Below are 1,575 nucleotides of genomic sequence, written 5' to 3'. Positions count from 1 at the left end.
ACTTTAATTTTTGTGTCATGGATAATTGTTCTTTACAGGGATTTGGTAACGTGGGCCTACACTCTATGAGATATTTACATCGTTTTGGTGCTAAATGTATTGCTGTTGGTGAATCTAATGAGAGTATATGGAATCCAGATGGTATTGACCCAAAGGAACTGGAAGACTTCAAATTGGTATTAATACATTTTTATGGCATAGACACTAAATATAAACATTTAAACTCTGGTACAGCTATTAATTGTGATTTTCAATCAATGGCAGCAACATGGGTCCATTCTGGACTTCCCCAAGGCAAAGCCCTATGACAGAAGCATCTTGGAGGCCGACTGTGACATACTGATCCCAGCTGCCAGTGAGAAGCAGTTGACCAAATCCAACTCACCCAGGGTCAAAGCCAAGGTGACAACATTATAGAAACCGGAACCAACATTTTCAATGTGAATGACGTCAGGGGGTCATAGAAGAATCTGATTGAGTTTTCTCTTTCTTTTTAGCAGCTTTATTGGCATATATTGCACATACCATACACTTCCCCCATTTAAAGTAAATAATTTAATGGCTTTTAGCTTCCTGCACAGAGTTGTGCAACCATTACCAAAAAAATGCATCTGCCTGACACTCCTGTAAAAAAAAAAAAAAACCTAGATAAATAGAAAAGTAAAAGGTAGTTTTATACACTTTGCAGAGCAAAATAACTTCTATTAATTTAATTTTAACTGAAACTGTGCTTCTCCCCACGTATGAACACATGTTCATTTATGCACATCTCTTGCCCTCAGTGGAGGGGATTTGACGGTGTTGTTGGCATTTTTCTATGTTCCTGACTCTCTTGCAGATCATTGCTGAAGGTGCCAATGGGCCAACAACTCCAGAAGCGGACAAGATCTTCCTGGAGAGAAACATGGTTATTCCAGTGGGTCATCTATATTGATTAAGCTTTATATGTATTTAGTAATTGTCTTTTGCAAGGAATTTGGAGGAAGAGAGGAATTATTAGTCTCCTAAGCTCTAGTGAATTCATCTTTATTTCACTTTTGAGAAAATATAGTAGAAGCATGGTTAATTCTAAGCCTGTCACTTTTCACCGTGATCTAAACATTTATTCCAATTTCACGATCTTTACTGAATGTCTTTAACCTTTTAAGAGTCTGGTTATAGAAATGTGTGCTGTGTTAGAAACACTATTCTAACTTAAGTTCTAAGATTTTCTGTATGATTCCTAACCTTATGCATTTCAAGTGCCCCTTCTGGCTTTACTCAGAAAACGAATATGAGGCACACATGCTCAGGTTTTTTAGCAGGTAAGCATTAGTCTACACCAAAAAGTTATTAGAAATTAGTGTGGGCTTGGGATGCATTTTAAAGAACCCCCTTTGCTGAAAGCACTTGAGACATTTAATGTGACTGAAATGGGCTACCCTTAGGTAGGAGAAAGAATCCTGTCTTCTGAGAGGCCCTGTGGACAGTCCAATCCAACTGGTTGGTGGGCAAGCCATTTAGTCTGAGAACTTCTGGTAGAGAAGAGGCTCTAACCAAAGATTATTAACATTCATTGATTAATAAGTCAAACAA

The 1,575-nt window shown here is 37.8% G+C and overlaps 1 protein-coding gene across 1 annotated transcript in view; it reads left to right on the top strand.

Annotated features, from left to right (window-relative positions):
- Nucleotides 1-1,575, top strand: part of LOC105547347 (glutamate dehydrogenase 1, mitochondrial-like) — an 11,353-nt gene that overhangs the window by 6,412 nt on the left and 3,366 nt on the right. Inside the window, exons 2-4 of the mRNA XM_011990891.1 lie at nt 39-176; nt 265-402; nt 839-916. Coding sequence (XP_011846281.1) covers nt 39-176; nt 265-402; nt 839-916 — 354 coding nt within the window. The remainder of the gene's footprint in view (nt 1-38; nt 177-264; nt 403-838; nt 917-1,575) is intronic.

Source organism: Mandrillus leucophaeus, unplaced genomic scaffold, assembly GCF_000951045.1.
Source record: "Mandrillus leucophaeus isolate KB7577 unplaced genomic scaffold, Mleu.le_1.0 Scaffold388, whole genome shotgun sequence".
Classification (NCBI taxonomy): domain Eukaryota; kingdom Metazoa; phylum Chordata; class Mammalia; order Primates; family Cercopithecidae; genus Mandrillus; species Mandrillus leucophaeus.
The sequence above is the reverse complement of the archived record's forward strand: the minus strand, read 5'-3'. Positions and strand labels throughout refer to the sequence as shown.